This window comes from Rhinolophus sinicus, linkage group LG06, assembly GCF_036562045.2.
Source record: "Rhinolophus sinicus isolate RSC01 linkage group LG06, ASM3656204v1, whole genome shotgun sequence".
Lineage (NCBI taxonomy): Eukaryota > Metazoa > Chordata > Mammalia > Chiroptera > Rhinolophidae > Rhinolophus > Rhinolophus sinicus.
The window spans coordinates 103,248,707-103,270,443 of NC_133756.1; the positions used below are offsets into that span (position 1 = coordinate 103,248,707).

The 21,737-nt window shown below is 45.4% G+C and overlaps 1 protein-coding gene and 1 pseudogene across 1 annotated transcript in view; both read right to left on the reverse strand.

The window, feature by feature from the left end:
• PANX1 (pannexin 1) overlaps positions 1–16,489 on the reverse strand; it is a 45,256-nt gene extending 28,767 nt beyond the window's left edge. Inside the window, exon 1 of the mRNA XM_019737564.2 lies at positions 15,829–16,489. Within this exon, the coding sequence (XP_019593123.2) occupies positions 15,829–16,009 (181 nt within the window). The 5' untranslated portion in view covers positions 16,010–16,489. The remainder of the gene's footprint in view (positions 1–15,828) is intronic.
• Positions 16,490–18,269: 1,780 nt separating this feature from the next.
• On the reverse strand, positions 18,270–20,315 carry LOC109450312 (small vasohibin-binding protein; annotated as a pseudogene).
• Positions 20,316–21,737: the final 1,422 nt, after the last annotated feature.

Sequence of the window (21,737 nt, forward strand, 5' to 3'; positions counted from 1 at the left end):
ACTTCTTTTTTCCCCCTCCAATCAGGATCCAATCCCGCACCACCCTCTGCATTTAGTTGCCATGTCTCTTTAGTTATTACGTTGGTGCAAAAGTAATTGCGGTTTACAGGGTTAAAATTGCAAAAACTGCAATCACTTTTGTACCAACCTAATACCTTATCCTGGAAGGGTTCCACAGTCTTTCTCTGTCATTCTCCACCCTAACGTGTGAAGAACACAGGTCCTCTGTTTGGTGTGTGTCTGATTGTTTCTTTGCTCTCCGATCCAGGTTCTGTATCACTGGCAGGAAAGCCCTAGAAGGGTGTGGGTTTCTCCACAGGATACCCCGGAAGCGCCTGTCACCATGACAGGTGACGTCACCTGTGACGATCAGTTGGTTAAGGTGCTGGCTCTGCCAGGTCTCTGCTATAAAAGTGCCTTTTCCCTGTGAAATAAATGGTCTGTGGGGAGACCCTCTGAGACTGTAAGTATTCTGTTCCCCAACAAACTCTCACCCAGTAGGGAATCAAATACTTCAACTGTGGTTGGAAAATGAAGATTTTTCAACTTTATCCTTCCCTCTACATTTATGAGTTGACATTTTATTATAAAGAGGAACTTCCCCTTTCCGGCATTGATTTCTTTTCTTAGGATCAATACGGACTCGTGTAGTCTTTTGTTTTTCAGTATTTATCAGCCATTAATATTATTCATCTTGATGCTCACAATGTTTCAGTCAAACTAGCTCCTGGGTCCTTCTGACATGCTCCTCTCTGCCATGCTTCCTGGCACAGGGTGGTTTGGGCTTATCTTGTGTCTTCTCTGCCCTCGCCCTGCAATTCGCCATTTCTCCAAGGAGTCCTCAGTTCCTTTCAGTGGGTAATAAAATTTTAAAACCAAGATTTAGATGCTAGGTGCATTCATTACTATGGGATGTCACTGCTCCCAGGCCCTTTTGGTAGACACAGCTAGGAAATTTGTGTGTGTGTGTGTGCGTGTGTGTGTGTGCGTGCGCGCACGTTTATACTCCAATTTCCAATTCCAATTTAACATCGCTGGTTTCTTCCTTGCCTTCCCCCGTTCCATGTTTGTATCTTCCTTCTTTTACAGTGAAACCCTGAAGCTCCCAACTGTATCAACATAGTTACTCATTTTGCTCAATCCTAAAAATCACACAAAATGATTTCAGGATTTTTAAAACAAAGATATCTTCTGCTTTTCATTTTAAAATGTTTACTCGGGATGTTATGTGAATAACTGGCCATTTGGGGTCACGAATAGAAGCGGAGACCAGTCAGGACTCTATTGACTAGTCCAGATGAGAGACAGTATGAAGAAACAGTCACAGCACATGTCTGCCTAAAGTCTCTTCTGTCACCTCTAGGTCTTACCCTGGTCCAGGCCAAAGACTCTGGTTCCATGAAATGAAGATTAATACAAAGGTCAGATGGAAGGGAGAAGGAAAATCTACACAAACATCTCTGCTATAATGCTGTTTATGTGCTTTAAATAAGAAGTAGTATTCTGCAAAATCACTAAAATAATAGAGCTTACAGAACATATAGGATTGGGGCAGACCACTCAAAATCTCTGTAGATTTTATACCTAACGCACTAACCAAACAGCAACAATCCTGATAAAAACACACTACTGGGATGAAGGGATGTGATAAGGAAGGGGTTGGAGAGGTCAAGTTCTACACAAAGACCAGAGAGCACTTCCAAAACAGGACCCATGACCACATGGAGCCAAGAGGAAGAGCTGGGGTGAACGGGCATTGTGTGCCTGCCACACTCCTCTGCAGCTTGTTTCATCCGCATCCTCTTCCTGGGTGGCACAAATCATTCACATGCTAGAAAAAAGGCATGTGAGCCAAGGTGACTCCCACACTATAATGGTATTCCCCTAGGTACTGATCACATATAATCTACTTCCCATTGCAGAATCACCTACTGAAGGAGAACACATGTCATTTACTAAATACTGTGATTAGATAGGAATTAGTTGCTCTCATTCAATCCAATAAAAGAACCCATGAATTAGTCATCATGTTTAGTCCCATTTGTCTAGGAAACAGGCTCAGAGAGAATACGTAACGTCCAAAGTCAGACAGATAACACTTGGTATAGGTGCAATACACTCGAGGGTGGCCCTATTTCCCCAATGTGATGGCACTCTGGAAATGAGTGACCAGGGCATGGAGGCAGGGCAGATTGGAGAAGGATGGGTGCTGTGGAAGGCAAGGCCAGCCAGTAACACAAGCAGCAGCAGGAAAGAGCCAGCCTCAATCTCCCCAGCAGCTCTAGGCCTGAAGTTCATTTTCATAAAAATGTCATCAAAAACCACAGAGCCAACAAGAGCAGCCCCAGGTGGTCAATGGCTGTTGTGTGAAGACCTAACCCACAGCACCCAGTGCTACTCGTTGTGGAGGCAGAAAGGTTGCTGGCAGAGTGGAGGGGATTGCAGGCACGGAGTTAGTTCGTCCAGTAGGGATGGAGCCTAGGCCCTTGGAAGGGAAGGGCCAGAGCAAATAAACTACATCATCAAAAATCTCACAGCAGGAATATGACAAGTGAGAGCCAGGAAAGAAATCCTTGTAGCAACCCCAGACTGGTCATACTTCCACTAAAGAAAACGTGGTCATGGTTTTTGCATGTAAGAGGGCAGTGGGGAGATGAGGTGCCATCCTAAAATGGACATAAGAAATTGGATGCTGCCCCCTCAAAATGGGGCAGGGGGCAGCTTAAGAAAAAAGTTAAAGGATTAGATAATTTAAGGTCAAGGGGCAATTTAATAGACATGTTTATATATAAAAAGGCTTAAAAGAAAATTATTGCTAGCTGGTCTTCGCTAACACAGAGGCCTAATTTGTGTGAAGTAATATAAAAGTCCAATTAGATATGGGGAAGGAAATTTAGCCTAAAGAAAAAAAATTAGGTAAATCTATCAAAAGAAGTTTCTTTATTCCTGAATATTGCTTTTATTAAAAGATCCCATTATATTCCATAGACATTGGGTTTTCTCTTTTACTTAATAGCAAGCTACTTAACCTCTCATTTGCAAAACTTCACAGAATTTTATAAGGATTAAATGAAATGTCTGCCACAGTGCTAGCAAACAGTAAGAACTCAGTAAGTGGTAGCTATTATTTTTATTTCTATGCATCAGGCACCATGGTAAGCACTGGTGATACAAAGGTACAGGGTTCCTTTGTCGCATCCTGTAGTATTTTCTTCAGTGCATTTATAAATTATTCCAGTTTCATTCGCACTTACCGGTTCACTTGCCTCCTTCTACAACTCTAAAACAGAACATAATGTACCGTGAAAACAGGCCTTGGATAACTGGGATCTTAGATTTAGTGGGGCCACAGCCTGAAACTAGACCCGACTTTGTTAAGCTCTTTTGCATCATCTCTCCCTCAAAGATGCCTTTTGTGGACGCAACGGGGGCCACACACTAAACCTGACAAGCTCAGGGGAGGCCAGCATGCCAGGTCCTACAAACTCAGAGACCGAAAGTAACCACATAGGATGGTCTGAACATAAAAATCTATAACTAGAAGCCTGACCTGGGGAGTAGTCACTCCTAGGCCGGTAGCTTCCTTGACAAAAGTAAATCTTCACCTTAAGCGAGCCTGTCTATGGTCTTTTTGCATCTAAGATAACATACCTTTGAAATGTCAGTCATCTCCTTTTCTAGACCCCTCAGGGCACAACCTCCAACCAGAGCACAGAGCACAAGACCACAGAAGCCCACATTGTTATCTTGTTCCCCAAATACCATCTCTATGTGTTATAAATGTTAATTATTAACTATCCTGTACCCACAAATGCAAAAGAATTATGTCTCTCCACTTTACTTTTTATCCAATCCCAGAGATTTCCCCGTTTTTTCTCCCCTCTCCTTAATCTACCATCAGTGAATTTCATGGAACCCCACTTAGGTCTCCTTCTTTGATTCCAATGTATAAAATAAGCTGTAAAATTGCCCAGAGCATTTTCCTTTGAGAAATTCTTCAGTGCACTTACAAATTCTTCCAGTTTCATTTGCACTTACTGGTGTACTTGTCTTCCCAGCAATTGTCGTCGGTTTGGCTCAAATAAACTCTTATAAGACTTTTCTTAGGCTGGACAGTCTTCCCTTGACACTTTCAACAGCTAGCTTTTGTAGTTCCTGCAACAAAGAAACCCTATTGTGTAGGAGGAGGCCTTGAGCATCTAAATTTGGTACTGAAATCAATGATTAGTGACTCCCATAAAATGAAAAGAACTTAGAACGACTGTTACTATTATTTAGGCCACTGGTTCTAAATAGACCATCATGGGTTTCATGCGACAGATGCAAAACCTCAAAAAAAAAAGAAAAAGAATAAAAGACACATCCAAGTTCATCAGAGCTGAATGAGGGATTTAACGCCACAGGATCTCTGTGCCAGCAGCACAGAAGGAGCCAAGGATGCCTGTCCTCCCTAAGGGTTGTTTTTTCTGTCTCTTATGGTGCAGCACAGCACAGATGTCTTCCCTAACCACTCAGAACTCAATGATGTTGAACTCAACCCCAAAAGCATTCACTGTTTTCTTGAAAATAAGACCTAGCAGGACAATCAGCTCTAACGCGTCTTTTGGAGCAAAAATTAATATAAGACCCAGTCTTATTTTACTATAATATTATATGAGACTCAGTCTTATATAATATAATATAATACCGGGTATAATATAATATAATACCAGGTATAATGTAATATAAGACTGGGTCTTACATTAATTTTTGCTCCAAAAGACGCATTAGAGCTGATTGTCCAGCTAGGTCTTATTTTCAGGGAAACATGGTCTGTACATGGTACCATGTGGGCTACAGGGGATTCAAAGAGAGAGAAGGCATGGTCCCTTGTCCTCCAAGAGTTTACAATCCAGTGGAGGCCAAGAATATGAACCACTGATCAATGACAAAAAAATTACATAAGGGTAAGAGCTGAGCTATGGCAGAGGTTCCTCTGCAAAGGGAGGAAAGAACCCAGCCTGTGAAAATGGCACAAATAAATGACGCTTGGAGTCTTTAGAGTCCACAGCACGTTATGAAGGGAGCAGACTTTTATGCCTGGAACATGGAGTCCAGCTGAGGATCAGATAAAGGACATCCTGGGATGACTTGCTGGGAAGCCTAGACTGAATTCTATGATAATGGCAGGGACAGTGTGACAGGGTGGGGTGGGGAAGCTGTGTTTTAATGCCCTCGGGGCTATAATCCATGTACCCCTGGTCCTGATGACCCACTGAGACCGCAATGAATTGGGGACGGGGCTGGCGGTGATAATAGGGCAGGCACCCTCCCGAGCAGGAACGTAAGGAGAGAGAAGGATGATGGCGTGGCAGCAGAGTCCTCGTGAGACCCAGAGCAGACTATCAGCGCCGGGCTGGGCTTTGAGCTCACTCGGCTCTCAGTCCACTGTGCCTCATACACACAACAGGTGAAGGGCGGAGTACACCGCAGTGCTGCAAACTCAGGCTGTGGGACCAGAGCTGCACTCAGCCCTGCTCTGGGTGCCCCTGGGCACGCGATCTCACCTCTATTGGCCTCAGGTCCTCATCTGTCAATCAGCACAGTATTGGCGCATGTGCAGTCACTAACCTGTACTGAGCTTACTATGTCTTAGATACTGTCCTAGTGCTCACATGTGTTAATCCATTTAATTCTCACCACCCTGTGAGATAGGTTCTAGTAGTACCCCATCTATTGATGAGGAAACTGGGGCACAGAGAAATCACATAAGTTGCCACAAGGTCTCACAGTGCATATGTGACATGCTAGGATTGGAACCCAGGCAGTCTGGCTCCAAAACTCACATTTTAACCACTATTCCACAGTCTCTCAAAAGTGGAAAAATATAACTGTGTTGAAGGATTGCTGCTGGGAAAAACATCATGTTTCAAAGCCCCAGCACCCAGGCCGTGTCAATGCATGGTGGCTTCCTGTGACAGAGGACTATTATTCAAAATACACAAGGAACACTTAAAACTCAACAGTAACAAAACAAACAACTCACTTAAAAGTCTGCCAAAGACCTTAACAGACACCTCACCTAAGATATGCCCATGGAAAATAAGCACATGGCCCACATCATAGGTCATCAGAGAAATGCAAATTGGGACGAGAGGCCAGGGCACACCTATGAGAATGGCCAAAATCCTCAACACTGACATCAAATGCTGGTGAGGACGTGTGCACAGGAACTCTCAACAACTACTGGTGGGAATGCAAAACAGTAGAGCCACTTTGGAAGACAGTTGGGCAGTGTCTTACAAGATTAAACATACTTTTACCCTATGATCCAGGAATCGTGCTCCTCTTACCCAAAGGACTTGAAAATTAATGCCCACACCAAAACCTGTACACGAATGTTTACAGCAGCTTTGTTCATAATTGCCACAACTTGGAAGCAACCAAGATGTCCTTCTGTAGGTGAATGGATAAATAAACTGTGGTACATGCAGACAATGGAATACATATTACTCAGCAATAAAAATAAACAAGCTATTAAGCCATGAAAAGACATGGAGAAAATGTAAATGTATATGACTAAGTGAAAGACGCCAATCTGAGAATGATTCCAACTCTATGACACTGCGGAAAAGGCAAAACGATGGAGACAATACAAATACCAGTGGTTGCCAGGGGTTCTGAGGGTAGGTATTGAACAGGCAGAGCACGGAGGACTTTCAGGGCAGGGAAAGTACTCTGTACGCTACCATAATGATGGATACATGTTATCATACGTTTTTCCAAACCCTCAGAATGTATGACTGTGACAGGGGAAGCTGACCACGGAAAGGCTAAACCTGTGGCAGGGCAGGAGGTAGATAGTAAATCTCTGCACCGCCCCTCAATTAGCTTGCTGTGAGCCTCAAACTACTCTAAAAAAGTTTATACACACATGTAGCTGTTAATGTTGGTCCTTATGACAGCAGGGGAAGGAAGGCATTAGGAGCAACCGCAAAAATGCAGAAGTGTGTGGCAACCTTTCCCTCAGGACACCGGCCCCTCTGGCTGTTTGCCTCCAGGGCCTGGGCCCGCCCCTGACCCAAGCTGCAGCTTTTCACAGGCCCTCAACAGACAGAGCTTCCTGCTCTGCCAGGAGATGAGAGCCGCCTGTTGGGTCCTGACTCACTCCTGCCAGGCACGGCCTTCTTTCTCACCGTCCACGGTATCAACCAGGCTTCCAAAGCGACCGATCGTGAAGCCCCAGGGCAGAGCTGCTGAATGTGACCAGCTCGGTCCTTCCCTGTCAGCTCCAGGACAAACAGGAGGCACCAGGCGTTCACACAGAGCTCCCAGCAATGGCTCCTGATAAACATTTTATGAAATACCTGCCCCATACAAAGTGCCATGGTGGAGTCCAAGATATATGGCCGCCCTGTCCTCGCCGTGCAGTCAGGAAGCCTGAACTTAACTGCAATAGCCCTGAACTAGTCTCTCCACACGTCCACCTCATTCTCACGAAGTATCTGGAGTGAGATTTTAAAACGCATAGCTGATTATGTCACTTAGAGCTAAAGGCCCTCTGACTGCTCTGGATGAACGCCACAATCCAAATCCCACTGGGCCCTCGACGATCGCACCCCTGTCCCTCTCTCTAACCTCTCTCTGTACCACTCACTCTTCCCTCTCAACAGGTCCCAGTAACACTGAGCCTTTTCTATTTCTCCAAGAAACCATGTCGGTTCTTGTCTACAAAGCCTCACAAATGCTGATGGATAACTCGGCCCAAGTGTTGCTATCTCAGAAAGCCATCTCCAATGCCCCTGATTGGTTCAGGCTCTCTGCCATGGCACTTGTTCCCAAACACCTATCACAGCCAGAACTCTATAATTAGTGGGAAGCCGTCTCCCCTGCCAAGCTGCAGGCTCCCGGTACCATGTCTGCCCTCTTCACTAACAGGATCTCGTGCCCAGTACAGTACTCAATAAGGAAATGTCAAATGAATGGGAACATGAATAAATGAAGGCCAAAGGTGAACAAGAGCAAATACCGTAAGGCAGGGCATGAATCACGGTGCCAGAACCAGAAGGGTACTGGAGTGTATCTTACAACTAATTTTAGTCCAACGTCCTCATGTTACAAGGGGTGAAACCGAGTCTAAGGTGAGATGCCCTTTGGTCACACGTGCTTCAAACAGCTGTTCCATGCTGTTAATAAGTGTCACTGGAGTGTTCCTTTAGTTCTTCAAAGTGCGTTATTTTTCTGTTCTGGCATTCACTTCAGTGTACGCAACAAAGAAAACTCCCTAAGACTGTAAAGGCTTAGAGTATTTATAGAGACTCAAAAGGAATGAAGCCTTATTAAGGAGAAGAAAGTCCCTGCATTCTTCGCCCTCTAAGTGACACTGGAGAAGGAAAGGGAGGCAGTCACAGTTACCACCGCCCAAACTCGAGCGAGCTGAGCCTCCAGCACCCATCTGAATGGCGCCAGAATCTGACTGAGAGCTGGAGAGAAGCCTGAGCCCTGTGTCGTAGCTTTGGGGGCTGTTCACAGCATTGCAAAGTACTTTCAGAGTGTAGAAGCTTATGCTACGTTAATTTCAGAGTCAACCAACATACATCAACCACAAAGCATGAGTCAGGCCTTTTTCCATGTATTATTACCTCATTTAATCATGACCTGTTTTACAAAAAAACCCCCAAGTGCTGTCAGAGAATACAGCAAGGATACAGCTGAATAAGAACTCTCCCTAAAAAGTAACTTTGCCACACGGGAGCGGCCATGCTTTTTGAAAACTTTGAGAACTCTTACATCCGATCATCAAATGTGGAGCAGATGTTAACATTTACAAAAAGATTTGCTTAAAGACATCTTTACACTTCCTAACATTAAATGATATTCGCTAGTTTTGCTCTTTGACTAAATTTAAACAGGAAACAGAGGGCTCAGAGTGAAACAACTTTTTTTAACCTTTAGGTTTTTTTTAAAAAGAAAAGATAAAGAGATAGTTAAGATAGATGGGGAACAGGGGAGGGGGACTTTATAAGCCAGTGGTAACCAGCTGAAACCTACCAGTCTCTCCAGGATCAAATACCCAAGGTAACAGCCTGCAGATAAGGAGCAGTGCCTAAAACACTGCCTGTGTCATAGCAAGACTCAGCACTGCCTCAGAAATCCCAGTGAAAACAGGGAACTATAAACTGAAACAATGAGATGCCATTTCCATCGCCTAAGGATGGCACACCGAAAACTCTGAAAATGTTCAAGTATCAGTAAAGAACTGGGGAAAGGGCTGCTTCCCTCTACTGCCAACCGGAGTGTAAATTGGTATTTTGGAGGGCAAGGAGAAGTTCCTTTGAAATTTGAAATGTGCACACCTTGTGACCTTCTAACCGTCAACTCCACCCTCAAGTTTGACGGCAGAGCAGTGGTTCTCAAAGGGTGGTCTGGCACCTGAGACCCTTTCAAGAAGTTCAGGCCATGAAGCCTATTTTCACAATCATATTTGCTAGGTTGTTATTTGCCTTCTTATTCTCATTCTTTCATGAGTTGTATACAGTGAGGGGTGTTTCCAAGGTTACTGTCACATAGTGAATGAGAAGCAGATAGGAGAATGCGGTGACCTATTAAGCCAGACATTAAGGAGATTTGCAAAATGGAAAACAAGGCCCCTCTTCTTACTAAGTCTTCGATTTGAAGTTATTCTCTCATAAAACTGTATTACATATATTAACCTGTAATTGGGCTTATTATTTTAAAATAACGAATGTTTTAAATTTCTTTTCAGTTTCAATTTCTAATATGATAAATACTGATACACAGAATCCACAAACCAAAGCTCTTTGGAACCAACCCTCAATAAAATCTGAGAGTGTAGAGTGTAAGGGGGTCCTGACACCAAAAAGTTTAACTCACGGTTCTAGAAAAACAAATTTTACATGAGGAAACGTGTCCAAGGATGTTCACTGAACCACTGTTTGTAGCAGGAAAAAGTGGAATAAACCTACATGTCCATTAATAGAATGGCTAAATGAACTGAGGTATAATTATACTACAGAAAATTACACCACCTCTAAAAACAATGAGGCAGAGCTGCACATACTGACATAAAACTATCTCTAGGACATATTACAGATAAATGATCAAATTGCATAATACGCAGCATAATGTTTTGTTAAAAATTCAATAATGGTAAAATGATTAAATAAAGTCATATTTTCCCTAAGGAACATAGAGCAGTGTGAAAGGAAACACACAGAACAGTAACAGTGGTTACCTCTAGGGAAGAGATCAAGATTGGGGGTGTCAAAAAATAAAAGGCAGGGCTTTAACTTCCTCTTACTGTCTGAATTTTAACACAGAGACACAGACGTGTAGATTATCTGGAAAACTGCCTCTGCTACCCTCAGCAACCCCATGGCACTCTGCCCCAACGCTCCCAAACTACTTCCCCTTCTCCACTGCCCCAAACTCTCACTGCCTCAGTTAGAGGTTTAAGAAAGCAATCCAAGGAAGCAATCTGCAGAGGAAGAGTGGTGTTGGCACGGGTTTTTGAAAGGATGTCACTAATCCAAACCTCGATTCTGCAAAAGTTCCAAGGCGTACATTCAGTTTCTGGTGGGGACGGGAATTTCATTTATTTCAAAATAACAGATTATTTTCCACAGCCTCATTTTCTTTTCTTCCTTTTCTCTTGAGGTGGCAGGGCGGGGGTGGGTTGGGGGGGCAACCACAAAAGGGAGTAGTAAATAAATATGGATCTTTTAATTCACTGGGTCTTTTAGAGTCAGGGAACAGTATGCATTGAAACAACAAACGCTATTTAGGTAAGTTCTAGTATATTTTGAAAATCGATCTCATCATTACTAAATGTTTGCAATTCATACTCTTTTGCTCTATTATTGCTATTCTCCAGGGCTCCCGAGACACTATACAGTTTTCAAATATCTGTGATACAATTTTTTTAATACTGTTTCAAGATACATAAAATCACATGTTATAGACAATATAATAACACTTGGGATCCAAAAATGCTAAAACCCCACTGACACCCCTGCTAATTCTGTTCACTTACACGCTCTATTGAATGCCTACTATGTGTCAAGTTTTCTGCCGAAAGCTATGGACACAGCAGTCTATCTGACAGAGGACAGGTGGTTCCTGTCCCCAATGAATGTACAGTCTGGTGGGGAGACAGTATTCAATAAATACTACAATTACCTAACTGAAACTTGTGGTAAACGATAGGAAGGAAACTTACAGTGTGCTGTGAGAACACATCAGGAAGGCCACCCAAAGCTGCAATTTTACCCCTGAAAGGGGCTACTGCTTTCTTAAAACCAGAAGCACATCAAAATGCCTCCTCCAGTCTTCTTATAGCGTCACATTTAGAGGGAGTCAGAGAGAGGAGGGTATACAAGGCAGCATTTTTTCCTTATTTATTTGAAATAAGAACTCAGGAATGCAAAACGATCCTGGAAGATGATTTCATCCTTCTGGGAAATGACACTGGTCTCTTCTCCTTATCTTTCAATGTTGGGAGGAGGGGAACATTTACAGAGATTTATGCGCAAACTGGCTTCATGTGAAATTTTCAAAGAACCTAAATGTACATCACTGGGGGAGTGCTTAGATGATTTACGTAACAATGTAGTAGGCCATGCAATATTATTCTGCCTGTCTATTAAAACATAAGGGGGTAACACATATGCACTGACATAGAATGCTGCCCAAAATATACTCAGTGGGAAAAAGCACACCATTATGGTGTGAGTGAATTTGTTAAGAAAAGGTGTACACACGTTACATTAATGCAGACAAAGGGGACCTTAAAGCTGTACAAGTTCCATGGTGGTCACCTCTAGCACATGGTGAAGGAGGCACAGGACTCCTCTAGCGTGAGAATATATTTAGTACAATAAAAAAACAACAAAGACATTAGCAAAGAAAACCACGTGCACTTCAGTAGGCTCCCTGGACAGCAGGCATCCTTCTGGAAGGGGGCCAGGAGGCTCTCTGGGCTCTTTGGCTTTAAGTATGAATTGAGGATGTGCTGTTATAGGGTCTACACCCTGAGGCCCTAAACATTAGCCCATCCTTATAGACATCCCCGAAAAGAATCAAACAAGCTTTGCCTTGTAGTACATGCTGTAAAGCAGCCACAACATATTCCGAAAGATGGGCCTAAATTCAGCCACTGCAGAGCAGACAACTTATGGCAGCCGGTTGCTGACTCACTTGGAGAAAACACAAGGGGAACTGTGAGCTAATAGTATTACGAAGCAGCTGCCATTATAGCTATCCTTTGGCTCACTGGGGCTGGCCATTGCTTCCCTGTAATGACAGCAGCAGAGCACAGCTAACCCGGAGGGGCCAAATCCCTCTGTCCAGAATGGTGGCTGCCCACCGAGAGGGCAGCAGGGAGAGAAACCTCCCTGGACAGACCAGACTCCCTTTCCAGGGATCCACTGGCTGCCTCCGCTGCTCATCTGGTCCAGTTGGCCTGGCTCAGGGCAAGGAGCATCCTGGTAGGAGACAGGGGCTCTCCTTTCTTAGGGTCTCCTAACACACCGGGTTAGGGCACCAGAGAATGAAAGCAACCCCTAAGGTGGGACATCTCGGCATCAGGCCCTGTATAACCCTAAGGCTAGGGCACTACAGACCTTGTCAAAAGACCCCAAGAACATGAACCCCATTTAGAGTCTGTCTATTGAAAGGGAATTCATTTCTTCAATAGTTTAGATCAATACTCCTAGAATTTCTGAGCGTAAAGGCGATCTAGTCCAATTATGCTTGTACTCTACACAGAGTTGTCACCCAGCTATTTCCTAAATCTCTCTCTCGCTTCCTCCCAGGGTGAAATGTGCTGCACCTCCAGAGGCATCTGGGGACAAATGAGAGTCTTTCTGTGGCACAGAACTCTGTTTCCCTGCAGTTTCCACACTGAGCCTGTGCAAACTGTTGTGGGAGGCGAAGGGGCCAGAATCTCCATGGAGTGGACTCCACCTGTAGCCACCATGCTGGTACCCAGCAGAGCCTAAATAAAGGTCAAGTTTGTTGCCCTGCCCATAGGTCTCTATGGCCTGGGCAGGTTCTGTCCCTCTTTTCTGAGAGGAGCCCAGTGAGCCGAACTAGTGAGAAAATGGGCCCAAGACGAAGGAGAAGCCTTTAATACAATATCCAATGTTTTATCATATGAGGATATTCTCTCTCCCTAACCTTCAACACTCCCCCACTGGCCAGCTTCTAGGGACCAATAGAAGATGAAGCATCTTGTAGATGAGGCAGCCACACAGACAGATTATAATGCAATGTGCAAATATGACAATGAAGAACGATCCCAGGTACCAGAGAGGCAGGAAGCACTTTTTATGAAAGGGAGGATGAAGCCATGTTTGAAGTTTGCAGGCCCATCTCACACTCCTTTTGGGGCTAGTGTTCATTCATCAAAGTGGTGGGCAAAAGTGCCTGCTACACGTATATTACTCCTCTCTCTCTTTGTTGTTGCTGTTCTTCTTTATTGCTTTGTTTGTTTTTGTTTTTGCACATTTGCACAAAAGCTGAATTTGTACAAAATTAAGTGCTGCGTGACTTGACCCCACTGTCCCACTCCAGGTATTATGTACCGCTCCTCTCCTCTCTAGACCCTTTCTTTTGCTTTTATCTAACATGTATTCAACCTGTTAGGTCTCCCCTGGTCCTGCTGGCTTCATCCCACACATCTGTCCTCCCCATGGACTCTGCTCAACAGTGCTTCAGCCAAGTGCTGGCCAACCTTCACCTGCTAGGTGCTCAGAGCTCTGCACCATCTTATCACTGAATCACACACAACTGAATACTATTACCTCTCAGCATGTCTGTTCTAGCTCCCGTAGGGTGGGGAGAGGACCATGCCTCCAAGTCCTTTCATGTCCCACTCAATGAGTAGCAGTACTGTGCACACAGTGTCAGGTCAGACCTTTGCTGGGTTAATCCACTCCCAACACCAACCAAATGCCTCTCAAACAACCCATCCATTTGGGTGTTATCTAGAGCATTACTGATGTAGGTGCTTCGGGAGTCCCTCTAATATGTGGGCAAGGAGTGAAGTTTGACCATGGAGGATAACCAACTCTTCCCTCGTGGCATCAGGTGCCCAAGACTGTTGCTCCTCCATGACAGGGACCGTGCCTCATTTACACCTGGGTCCTCAGCGCCTAGCACTGGGTCCAGCCCACAGCTGGTACTCAAGGAACATTTGCTGAAGGGAGAGATTATCTCCAGGACCCACACTGCTTGGTGGTTTTCCTTTCTACCAGAAGCCTTAACACTCGGCCATCTGGAAAGCAGACGGGAACCCCATGGCTATCCCAGCCCAGAGACAAGGAAAACTGAACACATTTTTCCACACGTAAGTTGGCAACTTCCTGCCAAGTTGAACAACTTTGTGACATAGATTTAAAAAAAAAAATCAAACTCATTGTAACCCTTTTCTAACCAACCCTTCCTTCAACTTTGCTATTTCCATCAACACTACCATTCTCCACTCACCCATGCCTGCAGCCTTTCCAAAACTCAGACCAGTCTCTGCCCTTCATGGCCTATTAAAACGAGGTACCCAAGTGCTGCTTACTGCTCCTTGATCACTCAGAATCACCCCTTTCAATCCTTTCCCTTCCACTCTTGGCCCCCATCCATGTACAAAGACCTCAACTGATGCCCCATCGTATAATATCCAGCTTCCCTAACTCCACTCACCTTTACAGACCCCACATGCTACCATCAGGCTATTTATTAAGTGCTGTTTTCAACTGGTCCATCCTTTGCTCACATAAGAACTTCACACTTTAAGCCATTAAGTCTGTGTTCTCCTGTTCTAAGTGGCCCAAGTGACTCACACATTCCAGGAACCCTGTAATCCTTCTGTCTCAGCTAGGACAGTCACTGCCTCTTCCCTTCCAGGTATATGTAACATTTTCTGCCATCTCAAAATCTTGGCAAAGGTCTCACCTCTGCTTATCCAACTCCACCCAAGTTCCAAAGCCCGCAGCCACCCCAATCTCTCACATAAAATTTCCCCAAGGTCCAGCCCCACCAGCCTGGCCCTCTTTGCCCCCACAGAACTGACTCGAGCTGTCATATGCTACCTTCCTGTTGACTCACAAACACTGTCTCCTGTACTGAAAGTCAGAACAGCTGAAGAGGAAGACGGTGCCTTTTTGGCCACATGATCCTGCCCAAACCACCAGACTTTCGAATCTCACAGACTGTTATCACAGTTATTAAAAGAGAATTTACATGAGGAGGGCTCATTCATCTCACATTCATAACAACATGCAGGTGGAGGATGTCAGTATCCCTCTATTACCTGCCAAGAACGGGCATTGCCTGTCACTCACAACCCTGCAAAGCTAAATTTTCAGTAAATATCAATTAAAAGAAGACTATGAAGGGAGAACACACTTTTCTTGGAGCACTTGTCTTCACATCCTCCATTTAGCCACTCAGGATCTTCCCTGGTACACAATTGTAGGTGACCACACACATGTGTATAGGGGAAATGAGGCGAGACAATTGTTCCGGGCAAATCTGGTGTCAAGGGTGACGGACATACAGTGGAACCTTAACACTAAGCCACAGTGCGAGCAGCGGGGTGCAGGGAACAGAACTGAGGAGTAGGGATGCGAGCAGAGTCCACGGGGATACAAATGAAGCACATAGACAAAGGATGCTTCAGGCCATAAAACTGGGGCCACCTTCCTTCCCAAAGTTTATGCCCATCGCAGCAATGAGCACTGCCAGGGGCCCAAAGTAAAATCACATCTCATCAGACCCGGGCACCACTGATAACGCGGGTTCAGGCCACCCCGCCCTTCCCGGCCCGGGCCTTACCGATCGAGATTTCCTGCGCGAAGGCCAGCGAGATAAGCAGCATGGGCAGCCCCACGGCGATGCACGTGACCATCTTGTCCACGGCCAGCTCCAGCCGCAGCCCCTTGAACTTGGGCTCCGACGGCTCCTTCAGCAAGTAGTCCGAGAACACGTACTCGGTGGCCAGGTGTGCGATGGCCATGGCTGCGGCGCGCCGGGCTCGGCCTGGAAAGCCCTCGAGGAGAGGCCCGGGTCCCGCCCGAGTCTGAAGGGCTGCGCGGCGCCGTCACCCGGTTACCCGCCGGGCCCGTGTCTTTCGCTTTCCCTTTGCCGGCTGCCCAGTTGCAGCCACATCCAACCAGCCTTTGTGTCTCGGTGCGCCCGGCGGCCAGCGATGCCGCAGCTGCCTCAAATGGGCGCACGAGCTCTCGCGCTCGCTCTTATGCCCCTGGCCTGTCGCAGACCCGCCCCCGCGCGCTCGGCCAGCGCAGGTCCCTCCGGCTGCGCGCGCCACCCGGACTCCGCGCCGCTCTGGCGCTCCCGAGGTGCAAGAACCAACTAGGGAACAAAGCACTTCCTTCTCGCCTGGCCCCTGCAGTGCGCCCCGGTGGCTGAAGCTGCCTCCCGGCCAGCGCGCGCTATTAGCTCGCTCCGCTGCGCTCTTCCGGAACCAGGAGGGAGACCGAGGACCGAAGGGCGTGGAGTTTCCGGCAACTGCGGTGACGCGGGGCGGGGTGGCGCGGCAGCATCCCGCGACCCTGGCATCGATCTCAGCAAAGGGATCGTCCCAAAGAGAGGTACCTCTGAAAATTCTCGCGCTTTTCCCGTCCTCATTCTCCCACTTCCTGGCACCCGGGATTTTGAAATCATTTCTGATCGCGACCCCCTTACCCAGTGAACAGGATGGCCCCCTTTTATGCCCCACCCCCAACATTTCTACATGGTATAGTCAGGTTAAAAGGAGCTTCGAACGCTTGGAACAGCGACAGGTGCCATAAAAGCCAATCGAGCGGTGTGGACCGAGCTTGTGTGGAAGAAGCCTTCCAGGAGCTCTTCGAGACAGGGAGCGGCGGGGTCAGCAGGTGAGCCCTTAGTATGACTAGGTCTCAGGCCTCAATTATCCCTGCTCCGTCCGTTTTTCTTCTCCTGCTTTTCCAGTGGAACCTTGGTCTGGGGCCAATAGAGGGGTGCCCGTGGGGAAGAGCTACCTCTGAACTATTTACAGGGAGTGGGTACTGAGAAAATAAGCAGGAGATGCTCTCATCAGCAACATTTGGAGCAGACAGGACCTTCAAACGTGAGAACTCCTTGGGGCCGGGATGGGCTGTATTCTCTGCTCTTTGTACATGGGCAGGTCCCTGCACACGAACCTCTTCCATATGCCCTTAACTCTCACATGTATTAAATTGATGCAAAAGTAATTGCGGTTTAAAAGGTTAAAAATAATCGCAAACACCACAATTACTTTTGCACCAACCTAATACATCTCCATCCTGGCCTGTCCTCTGAGCACTCATCCAACGGCCTACACAACTCTCCACTTGGATGGCTCACAGGACTTCAAACTCATAATGGCCCGAACTGTAATCCTCATCTTCCTCTAACTCTGAACTCCAGCCCTCTGTATCTTGCTAAATGCATCACCATCCGCCCAGCTCAAGCCCGAAACCTGGGGCACCGTCCATAACACTTCCATGTCTGCCAGCTGCCATAACCAACTTCCAAATTCTCTTGCTTCTCTCTCCTAAATATAGAAAACCTGACAGTTTTTCTCTACCTGCACTTCCAACACCCCAATTCAGGCCACCAGCCTCTCTCCTAACCACATACAGGAATGTATCCCCTCGGCATGCAAGCCAGTCTATCCCACACTTTTTAAAAGCTCCAATCTAAAAAGAAAAAAATTAAAAAAGAATTAACTGTTACATTATTTTGTGCACCTGCAACTAATAAAAAAAAAAATAAAAGCTCCAATCTGATCATGTTTCTTAAAGTATACATTGCATTTAGGATAAAATCCATATTTTTTAGCATGGCCACTGCTTGCCTCACTAGTTTCACTACTTCCCATCCAGTTCTTCATGGTTGTCAGGCTCCTTGCCTCCTCTAGGGCTTCCTCTGCCCAAAACACTCCCGCAGTAGCATCTTTGCCTGGACAACTCTTATTGAACTTCCTGATCCCATATGGATGTGACTTCCCCAGTAAAGCCTTCTTTGAGTACGCTAAATTAGATGAGGTCACTGTGTTACGAATATAACTTTTATCTGTTATTGTTGCCCTCTATGTTTCTTCTTTTTATTCACATTTTATTAGTATTTTATTTGTAGTTTTGGAGAAGAGTTGCGGTTTCACAAGAAACACTGATTTTTCTCAAATAATAAAAAAAGGTAAAAAAAAAAACACCCAAAAATCCATTGTCTTAAAAGAATAAAACAAGTCTCTTCAGCAAGCATTGAACCAGTTCAGATGGGAGAACGAGTGAAGCAGAAGTTACATATAAGAAATTCAGATTTATCCTGTTTTAGAAATAACACAAATGTCTTCTTGTCTAGTTCGGTAAGGCTCCAAATGGGCCATCTCAGTTTAAAACTGGTAGCTCACAGACTCCAGGGTCCCAGCTCTTTTGCACACTGGGCGGCTCACTCACCAGGAGGCTGCAGTTGTGTACAGAGCTCATCAAACTGCTGCTGCTCCAGTTTAGTCATGACTCTGTTGAGGGCATAGATCTGTGCTCTTTGTCTTTGCTTCAGCTCCTGCTGGGCTGATTGGTTGGCCTTCTCAACTCTGCTGACCGGTTCTTTGACTTTGGATTTTTCTTTACGTGCAGGTGGATCTATGACTTGGTTTCTGAATGCTTAGTTCTGACCGCTACTGTCTTCGGATGCAAAATGAAGGCGCGTGGGAGTCAGTGTCTTCCCTCCTGGCTTCAGGGCTTCGCCTCCCACCCCCAGGTCGAAGACAGGGCCGCCTGAGGGGAACCCTCGCCTTTCCCTACCTCCGGGCCACTATTTTTCCTTCTTAATGATAATCACAACTGTAACTCAACATGTGTTTGTTTAACTGTTGTTTTATTTATGTTTTATTTAATGTTTTTCACCCCCTTTATATGGTAAGCTTCATGAAGGCAGGTCCATGCCCATGTATACCACTCTTATCTCTAACACTTAGCACAAATGCCTGGCACATAGTAGTCTTTTAATAAATATTTATTAAGTGTCTGAAGGAACTTGAAAATGTTTCACCTTGAAAATTGTTTAAAAGCAAGTAGGCTAACTTACACTCACTATCTGTACACTCAAGGTAAATATTAGAGGCCAGCGATGGGCCATTCTGGGCTTGATGGATGGGGAAGCAACAACGAAGTGGACACATTCCATTTCCTCAAAGACCTCAGGGCTTGGTAAGAGAAACAAGGCATGTACACAGTTAACTATAATACAAGTTGGAAAGGGTGAGTGATTTTGTAGAAGGTGAGGTGTGCCTAGGTGGGGTGGTGTATCAAAGAGTGGGGCCTAGAAGGGTCAGTCTGTGGCAGGTAGAACTGGAACAGGAGCTTTCTAGAAGTGAGTGAAAGCATGGATACCATGCGCTTTCTCTCCTTGTCAAAAGCTACACATCCAACAGGCTCAAGTGTCTCCTTCTCTAGAAGCCTCCCAGGATCCCTCAGTTGTGACAAATCACTGCCTCCCTAGCACTTTCGTCTTCTGGTCTAGCATTTAGCTCATTTTGCCTTGTGTGATGGTTGATTGCATCTCTGCTTTCTCATTACATATCAAATTCCTCTGAAGAGCTGGACAGAATCTGAAGTTTTGTAAATTGCTCTCAGCCCTGGGAGAGTGTTTTACATTTAACAGGAAGTCAATCCACATTTGTTGAATTTGCAATAGAGACAAGAAAGAGAACTTGTTAGGGAATGGCAAGTAGAGACACGGAAAAAGAGAAGATGAAGGTGAGGGTGTCAAAGATGAAAAGGGTGGGGCCAGAGAAGGTAGTCTGGACTTTTTTTCAGCAAGCATTAGGGAGTGTTTGGAGGGGAGCAATATAAATAGGGTTGTGCTTTAAAAAACTTAATCTGCCGGTCACATGTAGCATGGATTGGAATGCAGAGTGGAGGTAGAGAGGCCAGGTAAGAGGCTGTTGAAATTTTGCATGTGAGAAATAATGAGAGCCCAAACTGGTGCCCTGTATATGAGGACCGAGACGAATGGCACAGAAGAGAGTGATAGGTAAGGGAGCCATTTTTCCTACTGCAAAAAATCAGCTCAAACAATCTGACATGGGCCAAGGTCCTTTGGGAGGAAAAGAGAAAGCAGGTCCAACTCCTGGATTTGCCACTTACTTGCTGTGTGGCCAAGGGATGTGTCACTGGAAACATCTAAGCCTCAATTTCCTCATTTGCCAAATAGGGATGATGTTGCCTACCTTGGGTTATTCTGAGGATTATATGTGATAATACATGTAACAGTGCCTGCCACATCATGGGCACTTGGCACTTGATAGCTGTCATTGCCAACCTCAGGAGTTTAAGGGGTCACACAAGAGTGTATGTAACATTGCTTTTTTTTTTTTTTTAATAGACTAATTTTTAGAACAGTTTTAGATGTACAGAAAAATTGAGCAGATGGTGTAGAGCGTTCCCGTGTGATCCCACTCCTGCACCCAGTTTCCCGTATTAACATCTTACATTGGTATGGTATCTTTGTTACAATTAATGAACCAATATCGATACATTAATATTAATTGAAGCCTACTTTATTCCAATTTCCTTAAGTGTTACCTAACTTTCCTTTCTCTGTTCTAGGATCCCATCCAGGATACCACATTATGTTTAGGTGTCGTGTCCCCTTAGCTCCTCTTGGCTGTTACAGTTTCTTAGACTCCTTGTTTGTGATGACATTGCTTTTTTTAAATCATTGTAAGGTGTAGTTAGGGATTAAGTAACACATCTTCCTCCCAAGTCCTCCCTGCCCCCACCCCTTGCCCAGGGTCATTTGTTAGAAGGAGGCCGAAGCCGTTGTGGGCCTCACAGCTACTGTCCCAGAACTCTGTTTTGTTTGTTTGACACCCTTGATCTTTGAAAATGAGACCTTTTGCGACCAAAATAGTCAAAGTCAAAATAATTGAGCCCACTACACTGTTCCATTCATTCATTCATTCAAGTAATATTTGCTGAGCAGTTATTATGTATCTGTACGATGGTCTGTGCTGAGGATGCAGCAGTAAGCAAAGCAGGTCAGGAGTCCTTGCTTCCATGGAGCCTACATTCCACTGAAAGAGGAATGAAACCAACAGACTGGTAAAATGGTTATATCCCATGGTAAGTGCTACACAGGAAAACAATGGCGATAGGCAATAATGGGGAGGAACCCACTTTAGAGAAGGCCATCTGGGGAGCTCACAGCTGAACTAGGAAATGTAGAAAAGGGTATGAGGGTGCAAGACAGGGACAGCATTCCAGGCATAGAAAGCAGAATGTGCAAAGGCCCTGAGGCAAGAAAGAACTAGCAGGGCACAGGAACCAAGAAAAGCTGGAGCAGAGGCAGAGATGAAGTTGCAGAGGTGGGCATGGACCAAATCAGATCGGGCCTTATAGACCAGGGTAAGGAGTTTGAATATTATTAAAAGTGAAATGGAAAGACATCAAAGGGTATTCACCAGGGAAGTGATGGGATCAGATATTTGGAATGACACTGCTGCAACTGTGTGGAGTGGTTGGGGCAAGAGTGACAGTGGAGAGGCTGGTTAGGGGACTGCTGCAGTGAGCCTGCTTGAGCAGGACTTGTGGTCTGCACCCTAAGAAGAAACACATTTTGAATTTATAAGCATAAAAATGGTTTTCAGATACATGAAGACGGATGAAATAACCTGTGGAGAGGACGGTAACAAATTACCACAAATTTAGTGGCACACATTTATTCTCTAAGAGTTC